The sequence below is a fragment of the Asterias rubens genome, chromosome 22 (genome assembly GCF_902459465.1).
Source record: "Asterias rubens chromosome 22, eAstRub1.3, whole genome shotgun sequence".
NCBI lineage: Eukaryota > Metazoa > Echinodermata > Asteroidea > Forcipulatida > Asteriidae > Asterias > Asterias rubens.
The window spans coordinates 6,032,013-6,044,295 of record NC_047083.1 but is presented as its reverse complement, the minus strand read 5'-3'; the positions used below and the strand labels follow the sequence as shown (position 1 = coordinate 6,044,295).

The following is a 12,283-nucleotide window of genomic DNA, read 5'->3' as shown; positions in this document are numbered from 1 at the left end:
TTTTGAATTACAAACACCGTTTTTGACCCATTTCGGTCAGAAGCAGAGGTCATGTGAGGTCACACACACAAAATAAAATGAAGACCTGAATTAACTCTACCCCATCCAGCAAACAGAATCCTTAGATTAGATTCCGAAGAGGTAAAAGGCATGGCAAGATAAACACTAAGCCAACTGGATTCTCAAATGAACATGTCACTCAGTTATTACAAAAAATTATGTGTAAAATACTTACGATTGAAACAATTGCAAGTGGAAATGATTGAGAAAATGCTAGTCCAATTATCCCTGCAGTGGTAAAAACAGACAAACAAAAAAATAAAAATAACAGTTTATCAAAGCAATCTTTGTATTGGACCATAAAGAAATGTTGTAGGAAAACGGTGTCCTTTTAAAAGCCATGGGAATATTGGCCCATTGTTCAAAAACTGTATGGTAATTTATGTTACATATAGCTAGGTGTGTTTTATCAGGCGTTTAATACCTTAATGTTCAAATGTTTATTCCCGATGCAAATTAACATCTGCTACATATGTGTGCCAGTGCATAAATGCCAGTTCTGGGGCCGATTTCACTAACGTCTGTTTGCGAAAATAAGCCAGACCCGAGAGGGCGCTGTTTGTGACGTCAATCGAGGCGCGATGAATCGCATGCAGTGCCAACAAAAGATAGTGATGTGTGGCACAAGCTAAAAACATGCCCTCAAAGTTGAAACAATACCTGATTTTTTTCACGTTAGGCAAATGCTCCTTTAGATTCGTTACATCTTTTAGGTACCATCTTTGACTTTCCCACTAGCTGGAAAAATTGTTGGGATGGCGTCACGTTTTAGAACAGAACTTTTCTCTTCATGTCAAAATATGTAGTGTATTCCGGATTCTCGAAGCACGACGGCTTTTAGTTGTTTTGCTGCATCCAGCAGCAATACACTTTGTCGACATTGCCGGAAAAATGCAGGAAGAAAACTTTTTTGAAGCGCAAAACTCACGACTAGGACTTAAATGTACTTGTATGTACGTGTGTTTGATGTTTGACCAAGGCAAAGTCTGCCTCAATTGACGTCACAAAAGGGGTAGGCGGAGTCACCCCCACACAACTTTATTTTTTTTTGTTTAAAGGCAGTGGACACTATTGGTAATAATTGTCAAAGACTAGCCTGCACAGTTGGTGTTTCTCAAGATACGCATAAAATAACAAACCTGTGAAAATTTGAGCTCAATCGGTCATCGAACTTGCGAGATAATAATGAAGGAAAAAACACCCTTGTCACACTAAGTTGTGTGCATTTAGATGATTGATTTCGAGACCTCAAGTTCTAAATCTGAGGTCTCGAAATAAAATTTGTGGTAAATTACTTCTTTCTCGAAAACTATGGCACTACAGAGGGAGCCGTTTCTCACAATGTTTTATACCATCAACCTCTCCCCATTCCTCGTCACCAAGAAAGGTTTTATGCTAATAATTATTTTGAGTAATTACCAATAGTGTCCATTGCCTTTAAACATATAAATCGCTAAAAACAATTACTCAACAAATTACTTTATTGTTCAGAAACATATTCTCTACTGTTTCAAGAAGGAAAAAAATCTATTTCCAGGTGACTTTAATATTGTCAAAAGTGTTGTCACCGAAAAGTGGTGCATGATATTAAATCGGAAAGGAAGATTTTTGGCAGCAACGTCAATTTGTAAAGGTCCACATTACTGTAGTAAAAAATTATGGTTTTCAAATTGGACAATTTACAAGCAGCAATATTCTACAACAAATTCATGAAAATAACAAGGTGGTTAAAACTTGTAATAACAAGAGTTGACTGTATTACATGTATTGCTGTGATCTTTAACTACATGTAGCAAGCTGTGCAGGGAACATGTTTCAGCATACATGTAGTTAAAATGATGTTTGGAGAGATTATATGAACTGATTGTCTGTATGAGATTCGCTTTCGGGTTGCACTTCATCTGTATACATACCTGAGAGCATAAGGATACTGTTTGATAGAAACCGACTTCCGTAGGAAACACGAAACAGGAGAAATGCATTGACATCTGAAGAAAAGAAACAAAATACACAAATACTTGGTACATGCATGGAGGAAGGAAGAAAAGGAGCTCGAACGACCCGCAAAACCGCAGAGTAACAAAAGAATACTCTGACAATGCCCCTGTCTGGCCAGTGGAAAAAGATAGGAGACCTCCAGCTGGACGGCCGATTAACGAGTAGGATTAAATCTCTTTGTACAGAACGTGTGGTACCGCCAGTCTGCACTCTTGCCTGCGTGTAAAGTTGAATCATTGGAGACAAGAATTGTGAATATACCTGTTTTCATTTATCGTTTGTGGTGTTTCGCTGAAACATCATGGCATATTTTTACATTTTTTGTGACTTTCTGGTCAATAGCGGTGGATCAAAATTTGGGTATAGGCACACGAGGGTGGTTGGTATTCAATTGTGTTTTTCGATTTGGTGAGCACAAGTGTACACAATTTTTATCAGGTCTCAAAAAAGTTGTTTTTCTGTGTTATATCCATACGACATACGACACCATAGTTGAGTTGAAGAACCAAGTGCGCACGCGCAAACTCACATACGCCAGGTCGCCTATTGTCTGTGTAAGGTATGTGGGTGATTACGAGGTGTCGTTAAACGGTTGCGGTACCACGGGTTCGACTTTTGAAGTCCCTTCGTTCGAGCTCCTTCTCTTCCTTCCTCCATGGTACATGTGACATGATTGAAATTCATGTGCAGCATAAACAAACATGTTTTTTTAGAGTTCAAATAAAACTATACAAAAAAATTGCTGCATCAATATTATATTGATTTCAGCTTCAGTTCCTTATCTGAGCACTGAGATCCTAATGTACCATTGTTATGACTGAACAATGACCACTTGTCAAAAAGGGTTGTTGGGTCCAGTTAGACTAATCGAACCATACCTGCACACAGCAAGGTGTCAAACTTGTTTTTACAAACCGTTCTTTTTGGTACAATTTCACAGTTGTGGTCTTCCACAAATTAAATTTTAATTCGCGTTCTCAAAATTCTGCAGCAAAAAACATTTCATAGTTGACAATGCTTTCTTATAACAAGGGCCTAGTTTTATAGAGCTGCTTAACACCTGATTTTGTGCTTACTGTGCACTTCATCTCCGGGCTCCATTTAATGTTGAAAACACTCTGCAAATTGTCATCACTGCCCTAAAAATAATGACGGAGCCCAAGCCAAGAAATGGAAAAAGGGCACTAGAATGGAAACAATTTGTTGTAGTTTGTGATCTCATGCTGTTCCGTCATGCCCATGCAAGAATATATAATTGATTACGCCATTGCTGCATTTCTGCTCCTTTGACATGGGTTACTTTGCAAACCATTCACACAATATATCCAGTTTGGGTATAACATCATGTCCTTATGGTTACCCAAAAAACTAATAGTGAAACTTTTGTGACTGGTTGGCAGAAATTGTATTTGTGTATTCAGCAAGATCACTTTCTCATTTTATGTAGAACAGTGTCCACACACATGTAAACACAAACAAGCTACATTGGGGTATAAAGATTACTTTTGAATGTTTTGCTTTTGCATGTAAAAGTCGTTCCTTCACAAATCTTCAAACAACATTAGTCTTCTTGGAAATTTCCTTCACATTTTAAAGAATGTGCATAATTGGAAGACACAATGTTACAACTTACATATCGATACATTTACAAACATGTACAGAAGAACCATTGACTCACTTTAAGTGCCGATATATCTTTTATTTTGAGATGTCTTTGTCCATGGCCTATTTGTTAGGTTTCTATGGACTGTACCAAAATCTATTGAAATACCTTGGTAACAAACTGTGAAGTTTGATTGGTCGAGAACCAATCATGTGAAATGCAACAAATATTCATGTTACATGGCTCGACGGGCCGGGTAACATGAAAAGTGATGTACATGTACATCGGTGTACATCACCTTGATCGTATATGATACCGTTTACACATTTGTGTTACAAACCAGACCCTGAATTGGACAATATACAATTGATGCACGCTGTGACTGGGGTCCATGGGTTTTGTACACCGTCGAGGGGAAATGGAACCCGAGGCAGGTTCCATTTTCCCCCTTGAGTGTACAAAACACCATGGACCCCGTCACAGCGTGCATCAATTGTATATTGTCCAATTCAGGGTCTGGTTTGTAACACAAATGTGTAAACGGTATCATATACCTGCACACATCGCAAAGAGAAAAATGATCACTTTATGAAAACTGTATTGGTGCATTCAAATTAATGTTTTGTTAAAGCCATTGGACCCTTTCGGTACAGAAAAAAAAAAAAAAAAGTTCACAGATTTACAAATAACTTACAGGGTTTACAGAAGGTAGTGGTGAAAGACTTCCCTTGAAATATTATTCCATGAAATGCTTTACTTTTTGAGAAAACAGTAAAACAATATCGATTCTCGTTAACGAGAATTACGGATTTATTTTAAACACATGTCATGACACGGCGAAACGCGCGGATACACGGGTAGGTTTTCCCTCTATTTTCTCCAGACTCCGATGACCGATTGAGCCTAAATTTTCACAGGTTTGTTATTTGATATACATGTAGAAGTTGTGATACACGAAGTGTGGGCTTTGGACAATAGTGCTTTTACCGAAAGGGTCCAATGGCTTTAAAGTTGTTACCCCTAGAAGTACACTTAACTTACTTTTCACAACTGTTGTAGCTCCATTGCCTGCACCGTATACAGTAGCCACAAAGTTACTTGCGTTGTCACTGTGAACATTAATCAAAACAAACACCTGTATTTATCAAGTATTTTAAAACGAACTCAGATCCTTAAGAGAAAATCTACATGACATGACATTTTTAACGAAGAACATATTTCTTTTCTGCAAACAAATCTCTGATTAAAATTACATCTATAAAGAAATCTGTACTATAAAATACTCAACTTTTTTTATAAAATGAATTTTAGCTTAATAAAATACACAAACAATTTTTTAATTTATATTGAAACAAAATTAAAAGTCTTAGATACTAAAAGGAGATTTATTATTTGATCTTTTACTATTTATAAACTCCTTTCAAAAGTCTATGCCTGGTGCAGTTTAAGAGGACGCTGACGCCTCAACAACCAACAGTCTGACGACCAATGAAAGGCTTTCCATCACTTGCAACCAAACAACATACATTATTATACGTTTACAAACATTATTTATTAAAGGTAGTTATCCCCTCAAAATGCGAGCAAATGTGCGAGAATGATTATCAACGAGGGAGAACAAGGTACGTGTAATCACCCTCTCTCACCCAGTCCTGCACGCAACCTCTCGATATTGCTCAATAATGAAATGCCAAACAACCGAGCACTTTTAAGGGGTCACTGACGATGGTCGTCTTTTCCAAAGTGAAGCTCTTTGACCCATGTAACAATTCAAAGGGAGGGTCGCAAGTGATGGATGATGATTCACACGCATAACGATCAAAAGAAAAAACAATGTGCTGGAGGTTTTATAAATCTGATTATATTTTGTATGCTATTGTATAAGCTTTGGAGTTCAGTGTCCGTTATCTCAAGTGACTGGTTGTCAATGTATTGTTGGTGTTGATCTTCCAGCAACTTGATCAATTTGACAGATGGATAGACGTGTTAGTGAGTGTCTTGTCCCATTTCTTCAAAATGGATGGGTCAAGATCCCCTGAAGGAAGGGAATGTGATATGTAGCCCGTTGGGAATAATTTGGGCAAGCGATAAAAACGGTGGTTATCAAAATGTGACAAGTAAAGGGAGTTCTTTTCTTTAAGCTTATAGTATAGAAATAATTAGTATTATTATAGTTTAGTATGTACATAAATTGTACCAATTTTTTTTACTAAAAATTGTTCACTAAAAATAATAAATATATCAACCCAAAATTAAATTTCTGTGGAGAATAAATATCTGAAAATAATTTTAGCCTTAAAATATTTTTCAGAATAAAAAAGTAAAACAAAAATGGTGGCATAAGTTTCTTACATGTACATGTAGGCGGGAGAATGAGATCATGGGAATGAGTTCAATTTATAAGGCAGATAAATGCAGTTAGTATGCCTGTGTCTGTGAATCTGAGGTCGACCAAACTGACACAGAAAGTGTATGTTATTGAATGTCCTGTTTAATACTAACCTTTGGGCTATTGTATTTGCAGCAGTATCCATTATGGCACAAGGAAGGTGTGTACAGAGTCCAAGAAGAAAGAATCCAGCCTGTGTGAAACATGTACATGTACAGTTCCTTATAACAATCAAGCACTCAAGTCAATTTAGTCTTACATGTATTAGAGATATGCACGACTGAATAAAAGTACAACACATTACCATGTTTACTGACAAAAATCTGTTGCTCAATGCACATTTTCCCCAGTTCTGGGTCCTCCTACAAAAAGGGTGTGGGAATTTGATATATATGGTGAATTAGGGCAGTAAGAGCCTGGAGGTTGATCATTGAGTGAGGTTATTGTAAAGTGTTGACATTTGCTGAAGGGTTCAGTGTTTAAAAGCTATCCTTATTTTCACAGTCGCCATTTTCAAATGTTTTCAACACTTCCTGGCTGGATAATAACAGTGAATAATCAATATAACAAACAAAATATAAGTTTGACCTAAAACAAAGGGTGATAAATTAATGACTTTATCATTCATATCTTGAAAGCAGGCCACAGATGCACAACCCTTATATTTCACGATGGCAACATCAGCAATCGCCATTGATGCCCCTTACTATTGCCTCAATGCCCTAAGTTGCAACTGTTTATGCTTGCCTTGATGCCCTTTGAAAATCCTACACCACAGCAGTGTGTTTGGACTCTACAAGCAATTACTTACATGTAGAATGAATTACTAAATTTCCATATTTCCTAGGCTGGCAGGCATTAATGCTAAGAGTTTTACCACACAGCGCCGTCTGGCTCCCCACAATGCCCTGCTCATAGAGTTATATAATATAAGAACTAGAGGGCGCACAAGTGATGCTTCGTGCATAAACGCCACGGGACCGCAAGATGACAAGCGCGTCATTCTGCCTGCGCGTTGAATATGAAATACACGTTTGAGTTTTTTTTTATTGAACGCTCACGCGATGCTGTTTGTTCAACTTACAAAATGGCCGCACAAACACACGCTGTGAGATGCCAGTTTTGTCAACTTAGAAAATGGCCGCCTGCGCGCACGCCGGAGCGCGTATATAGGCCAATGCGCCCTCTAGTTCTTATATATAACTCTATGGCCCTGCTGCATTCACGCCTCATGACCTTTCTCTCGACTCATCTCAACAAGAAACAGCTCTAAGAGGCTAAATCTTCATTTTAATACAAAACTTCTCCAACAAAAACACAAAGCTAAAGACGTTCTTATATTATTCAAATTTTAAAAATTGGCAGATAAGAAGGATACGTCCTATTGAACCGTGCTAGAAGAAAAGAGGCAAGGTCATGAGGCGGGAATGCCGCAGGATACTGTTGTTGGCGCCTAGAGGGTGTTGTGTGGTAAAAACTAAATTAATGCCTACCAGCCAGGAAAACATGCAAATGTAGTGAAGAAGATTTCCAAATTTTGCCCTTAATATTTGAGGCCCTTATTGGGGCTGCAGTAAGTATCAGGGCTGTCATGTAAATATTCTATTGTTTAGTATCAGGGGCCTGGGCATAGATATAGAATTATAATAACTAGATCGGCCGCGCGTACATACATACGCGCCATTGCTTGTGTAGAACAAGTTTTGGTTCGCCATGGACGCGGTAAAAATGTCACGTTCGCAAGGCGACGCGCGGAAAATGAACACGGGAGATAGGCCTTTGACGCGCTAAATGTCACGTGCTGACGGCAAAAAGTCACGTGCTGACGGCAACGCATAGAAAATGTACACGGGAGATAGGCCTTTGACGCGCTAAATGTCACGTGCTGACGGCAAAAAGTCACGTGCTGACGGCAACGCACAGAAAATGTACACGGGAGATAGGCCTTTGACGCGCTAAATGTCACGTGCTGACGGCAAAAAGTCACGTGCTGACGGCAACGCATAGAAAATGTACACGGGAGATAGGCCTTTGACGCGCAAAATGTCACGTGCTGACGGCAAAAAGTCACATGCTGACGGCAATGCACAGAAAATGTACACGGGAGATAGGCCTTTGACGCGCTAAATGTCACGTGCTGACGGCAAAAAGTCACGTGCTGACGGCAACGCATAGAAAATGTACACGGGAGATAGGCCTTTGACGCGCAAAATGTCACCTGCTGACGGCAAAAAGTCACGTGCTGACGGCAACGCACAGAAAATGTACACGGGAGATAGGCCTTTGACGCGCTAAATGTCACGTGCTGACGGCAAAAAGTCACTTGCTGACGGCAACGCACAGAAAATGTACACGGGAGATAGGCCTTTGACGCGCTAAATGTCACGTGCTGACGACAAAAAGTCACGTGCTGACGGCAACTCATAGAAAATGTACACGGGAGATAGGCCTTTGACGCGCTAAATGTCACGTGCTGACGGCAAAAAGTCACGTGCTGACGACAACGCACAGAAAATGTACACGGGAGATAGGCCTTTGACGCGCAAAATGTCACGTGCTGACGGCAAAAAGTCACGTGCTGACGGCAACGCACAGAAAATGTACACGGGAGATAGGCCTTTGACGCGCTAAATGTCACGTGCTGACGGCAAAAAGTCACGGGCTGACGACAACGCACAGAAAATGTACACGGGAGATAGGCAATGGCGGCCCCCATGCCAGAACCCGCGTATGTACGCGCGGCTGATCTAGTTATTCTATTCTATATCTATGTATCAGGGCTGTATGCAAACATTCTATTGGAACATTTAGTATAAGGGCTGTATGCAAATATCATATTGTTTTGACTAGAAAATAAAAACCCTAACTGTTATACACATTTGACTATTCCCACGAGGAACTTTGAGTGACCAGAAGAGCAACCTATTTCCCAAGGCCGAAGGGAAACTATTTTTTCAAAGGTTGTGGTCCTTGGGATTATTTTAAAGCAAAATTTGCTGAAGAAACAAAATTATTCACAATGATTAATAAGTTTTGAAGTTTAAAGCTCTAGACATTATTTTTTTAGTTTATAATCAATGTTCAATAATGTAATTTGACACCTCTAAAGCGTTTTGTGCAATGTATTTAAAATCTCTACACAGGTTTTATTGTAGTTTCTATGGACTTGACAGCAGGTTTGCAAAAACTACAGCACCTCAGCCAGTAATAAACATGTAGTAAGGGAAGCTTTCTATCATCAATATCTTCAAACCGTATAAGTTAAATGTAAATCTGTGGACATTGTGTTTTGTGTCAGCTACAAAAAGTAAACCAACCCCTACCCTTTTAAAGATGTGTACAACCAACATTGACATGAATGAATACTTACCCAATTGCGATTAAACACTTGTGATTCTTCATGTCTTGCATTATTCAATGGTTGCTGTGCTGTTTGATTACTGCTCTCACTAGTACCTGACATGATGGTTAAACCAATGGTTTCCAAATGTAAATTCTGTGGATTGATCAAACAGTAGACAATGGTAGAAAGCAATGAAGATTCACATTCAAAATAAAGGAAAATACATATTTATAAGTGACTTAAACTTGTACATTTCATCTATTATGTTTGTTGCAGCACAAATTCTAAAGAAGAATGACCTCACAGTGGCAGGTGAAAAAATGAGCTGTTGACTGACCACCAGATAAAGGACCTCAACAAGCAACCATGTAATGTCTGTGGTTGAGAGAGAGAGTTTGGTTCCAAGATACATGTAGGTTAAGGCTCCCCGTGAATAGAAACCAGAAGAGAAGGAATAATCAGTGAGAAGATATATCACTGGACTCTACTTAGGGAATAACAGTGCGAGGACCCGGTCTTCACTGCAAGGTAATGACCGTGTTGGTGGCTGGCGATGTCAACAGACCAAGCCAGAGGTGAGGTCTGTTAATAGCGCCAGCCACCAACCAAGGTCATTACCACGCAGTGAAGACTGGGTCCTCATACTGTTATCCCCATTAATAAATACCTTTTAAATGAAATAAACGGCTAAAATTGTCCAAATTTTGTGACTTTTCTCTCGGTGATACTTCCAGACATGTTCAGGGGCCATATTTTAGCTTTTGATGGTTCCCGTCTCTTTCGTGCGTTAATCACATTACTGATACTTTGAGACCAGTGACTCTTTTAAATAATGGTCTGTTCAGCGTCCTCACTGGTGTCAAAGGAGGCAAATGATTGGCTGATAGATGTTCTTTGTGCAATAAAATGCGCTCATGAGCTCAGTGTTCATGTAGCAAGTCGCTGTAAACAAGACCATTATGGACAAATGAGTCTATACGCGTGCACCTGTTACCTCAAAATTGATACATTTTCAGCGCAAAGCGCGCAAAGTTGCAATGAAACTAACATGAATATAAATAAGCATGCGTTACAGTGCATGCAACGCGCCACCTAAACTGCGCCAATAAAGTATCTAAATACTCACAAATGGTCAGATATATCGGAACCTGAAATAGTATGCCAAAAAATAATTATTCATTTCGAGTCACCGTTAATTTCTGCACATTTTGACACATCTTGTGTTGCGCTACGATGTTGTTTGGTGGATTTATGGGCACTTGAGGTCGAATTTCAAAAGTTGCAAAAAGCCCCTATTCAAGCTAAATTGTTGTATTGTGACGAGTAAGATCAGCGTTTCTTTTGCCCGCCTTTTATAAATGATTTTTTTTGTCACGTGTTGGATAAATCGATTGCGATGAACATCAGCATTAATTGTCAGTAACCAAGCAAATGGGTCAAAGATGGGAGGCATACATCAATATGGGTTAAGAGCCAGATTCCCCGATATGGTAAGACACGGAAAGGTGCTCAAGATAACAGGAAAGATGGCTCAACACTGACCAAACAGGATAGAGGACGAATCGTTGGTTTGATAGAAGCCGGTATGTCGATTCGAGCTGCAGCTTATCAAGTTGGAACGTCTCAAGAGCGACGGTCAATAAATGGTGGAATGGCTACCAAGCTCAGTGATATGTGGACGACCTGCCAAGGAGTGGCCGTCCGAGGGTGACTTCTGCAGCAGAAGAAAGCCTGAAGAAAGCAGAAGAAAGTCCATAAAGCCTGACAACACTCTCGAGGGATTGCGACGCATCCTGATCAGGAAATGGCAGGGGATTTACCAGGGACAGATCAAAGGTCTCGTTGGGAGTATGAGAAGACGACTCTTTGCCGTTCAGGACAGTGATGGAGGACACACCAAGTATTGAGGACAGGATATCAGCAGTTTTAATAAATTTCATGGTCAAGTAAACGAAATGAGTTTGTGTCTTTTGTCTCGATTTTGTCTGTGTGTGATGCTTGTGTGAGTTCCCTTTGGGGTGAATAGGGGCTTTTGCAACTTTTGAAATTCGACCTTAAACCACTCAAGTGCCTATAAATCCACCAAACAACATCGTAGTGCAACACAAGATGTGTAAAAATGTGCAGAAATTAATGGAGAATAGAAATGAATAATTATTTTGTTGTATACTATTTTAGGTTCCGATAAATCTTACCATTTGTAAGTGTTTAGATACTTTATTGGCGCAGTTTAGTTTTACACAGTGTATGCTGATTAAGGGGCCACTTAATCGCTATTTTCCAAAGCCGGTCTTTATACTGTACACGTTAATACACCCCCACGTGACCGGGTTTTGACCAATCAGAGACTTGAAACCGTCCAAGGTATTTATTAATTGACACTTATACAATTTTCATTCTCGTGCTGGAACATTTACACATCATGTTAACAGGCCTAAATAAAAGGGCATCCCCTAAACCAACTTGGAATCATTTACACATCATGTTAACAGGCCTAAATAAAAGGGCATCCCCCTAAACCAACTTGGAATCATTTACACATCATGTTAACAGGCCTAAATAAAAGGGCATCCCCTAAACCAACTTGGAATCATTTACACATCATGTTAACAGGCCTAAATAAAAGGGCATCCCCTAAACCAACTTGGAATCATTTACACATCATGTTAACAGGCCTAAATAAAAGGGCATCCCCTAAACCAACTTGGAATCATTTACACATCATGTTAACAGGCCTAAATAAAAGGGCATCCCCTAAACCAACTTGGAATCATTTACACATCATGTTAACAGGCCTAAATAAAAGGGCATGCCCTAAACCAACTTGGAATCATTTACACATCATGTTAACAGGCCTAAATAAAAGGGCATCCCCTAAACCAACTTGGAA

The 12,283-nt window shown here is 39.4% G+C and overlaps 1 protein-coding gene across 1 annotated transcript in view; it reads right to left on the bottom strand.

Moving 5' to 3' along the window:
• LOC117305032 (battenin-like) overlaps window positions 1-10,997 on the bottom strand; it is a 74,737-nt gene extending 63,740 nt beyond the window's left edge. Inside the window, exons 1-6 of the mRNA XM_033789731.1 lie at window positions 10,936-10,997; window positions 9,421-9,546; window positions 6,164-6,243; window positions 4,703-4,770; window positions 1,974-2,048; window positions 236-288 (exon numbers count right to left, since the gene is read on the bottom strand). Coding sequence (XP_033645622.1) covers window positions 236-288; window positions 1,974-2,048; window positions 4,703-4,770; window positions 6,164-6,243; window positions 9,421-9,513 — 369 coding nt within the window. The 5' untranslated portion in view covers window positions 9,514-9,546; window positions 10,936-10,997. The remainder of the gene's footprint in view (window positions 1-235; window positions 289-1,973; window positions 2,049-4,702; window positions 4,771-6,163; window positions 6,244-9,420; window positions 9,547-10,935) is intronic.
• Between the last annotated feature and the right edge of the window lie 1,286 nt (window positions 10,998-12,283).